General features: G+C 46.6%; 1 protein-coding gene across 1 annotated transcript; it reads right to left on the bottom strand.

Moving 5' to 3' along the window:
• Positions 1 to 6: 6 nt before the first annotated feature.
• Positions 7 to 396, bottom strand: PHALS_08645 (uncharacterized protein; the record flags this gene model as incomplete). Its single annotated transcript, XM_024724033.1, has 1 exon — positions 7 to 396. One exon carries the CDS (start codon positions 394 to 396, stop codon positions 7 to 9), a length of 390 nt encoding a protein of 129 aa, XP_024574950.1.
• Between the last annotated feature and the right edge of the window lie 287 nt (positions 397 to 683).

The following is a 683-nucleotide window of genomic DNA, read 5'->3' as shown; positions in this document are numbered from 1 at the left end:
AGTAGATTACTTCTTGACTTTTTCCTGAAGTTCTGTAATTACCTCAAGGTAACTCTTGATGGGAACCTTCTGGGATCGTTCCTCGTCTTTTCGGACTTGACGCTGAAACAGAATGTCAATCTGAGAATTAACCTTCAGTTCGGCTTCAACGATGGAGTGATGTGCTAAGTCTACACACTTGAGTACGCTGCTGGCGGTTTTGTTCACAGCGACTTTACACTTGGTCTGGCTTTGCAATACTTCACAGATGCGACGGGCCTTGGCTAACGCGTCAATCAAGTCTTGACGTGCTTGGTCGGCTCTGTTCGGATCGCGGATCAGAGTACACTTGTAACTGTGAACAGTCGTGTACCCATTCTCGGTCTGATTCTTGATCTTCTTGCTGACACGGGTCATGCACTGAAAGGTCGGGTCGGAACTTCAACATTCGCTTGAGCGAACAGTCGGATGACGAACGGTTGACGAACGTTGATGGATGCAACTGTCTTCTTCGAATCAGTTGTCACCCTTCCAAAAAAGGTCGGAATTATTGACACAATCAGACCTCCAAAAAGATGGCAGGATTTACAGATCTTCGAAGCGGATATCCCTCGAAAACTGATTTCTTGGAACTTCACAAGAAACTGCTGGGTCAGCTGCAGAGCAGACTCACAACCAATACTGACTGTGCTTTCACTTTGCTG

The sequence above is a fragment of the Plasmopara halstedii genome, assembly GCF_900000015.1.
Source record: "Plasmopara halstedii genome assembly, contig: Scaffold_323, whole genome shotgun sequence".
Classification (NCBI taxonomy): Eukaryota; Oomycota; class Peronosporomycetes; order Peronosporales; family Peronosporaceae; genus Plasmopara; species Plasmopara halstedii.
Note: the sequence above shows the minus strand (reverse complement) of the source record. Positions and strands in the feature narration are given on the sequence as shown.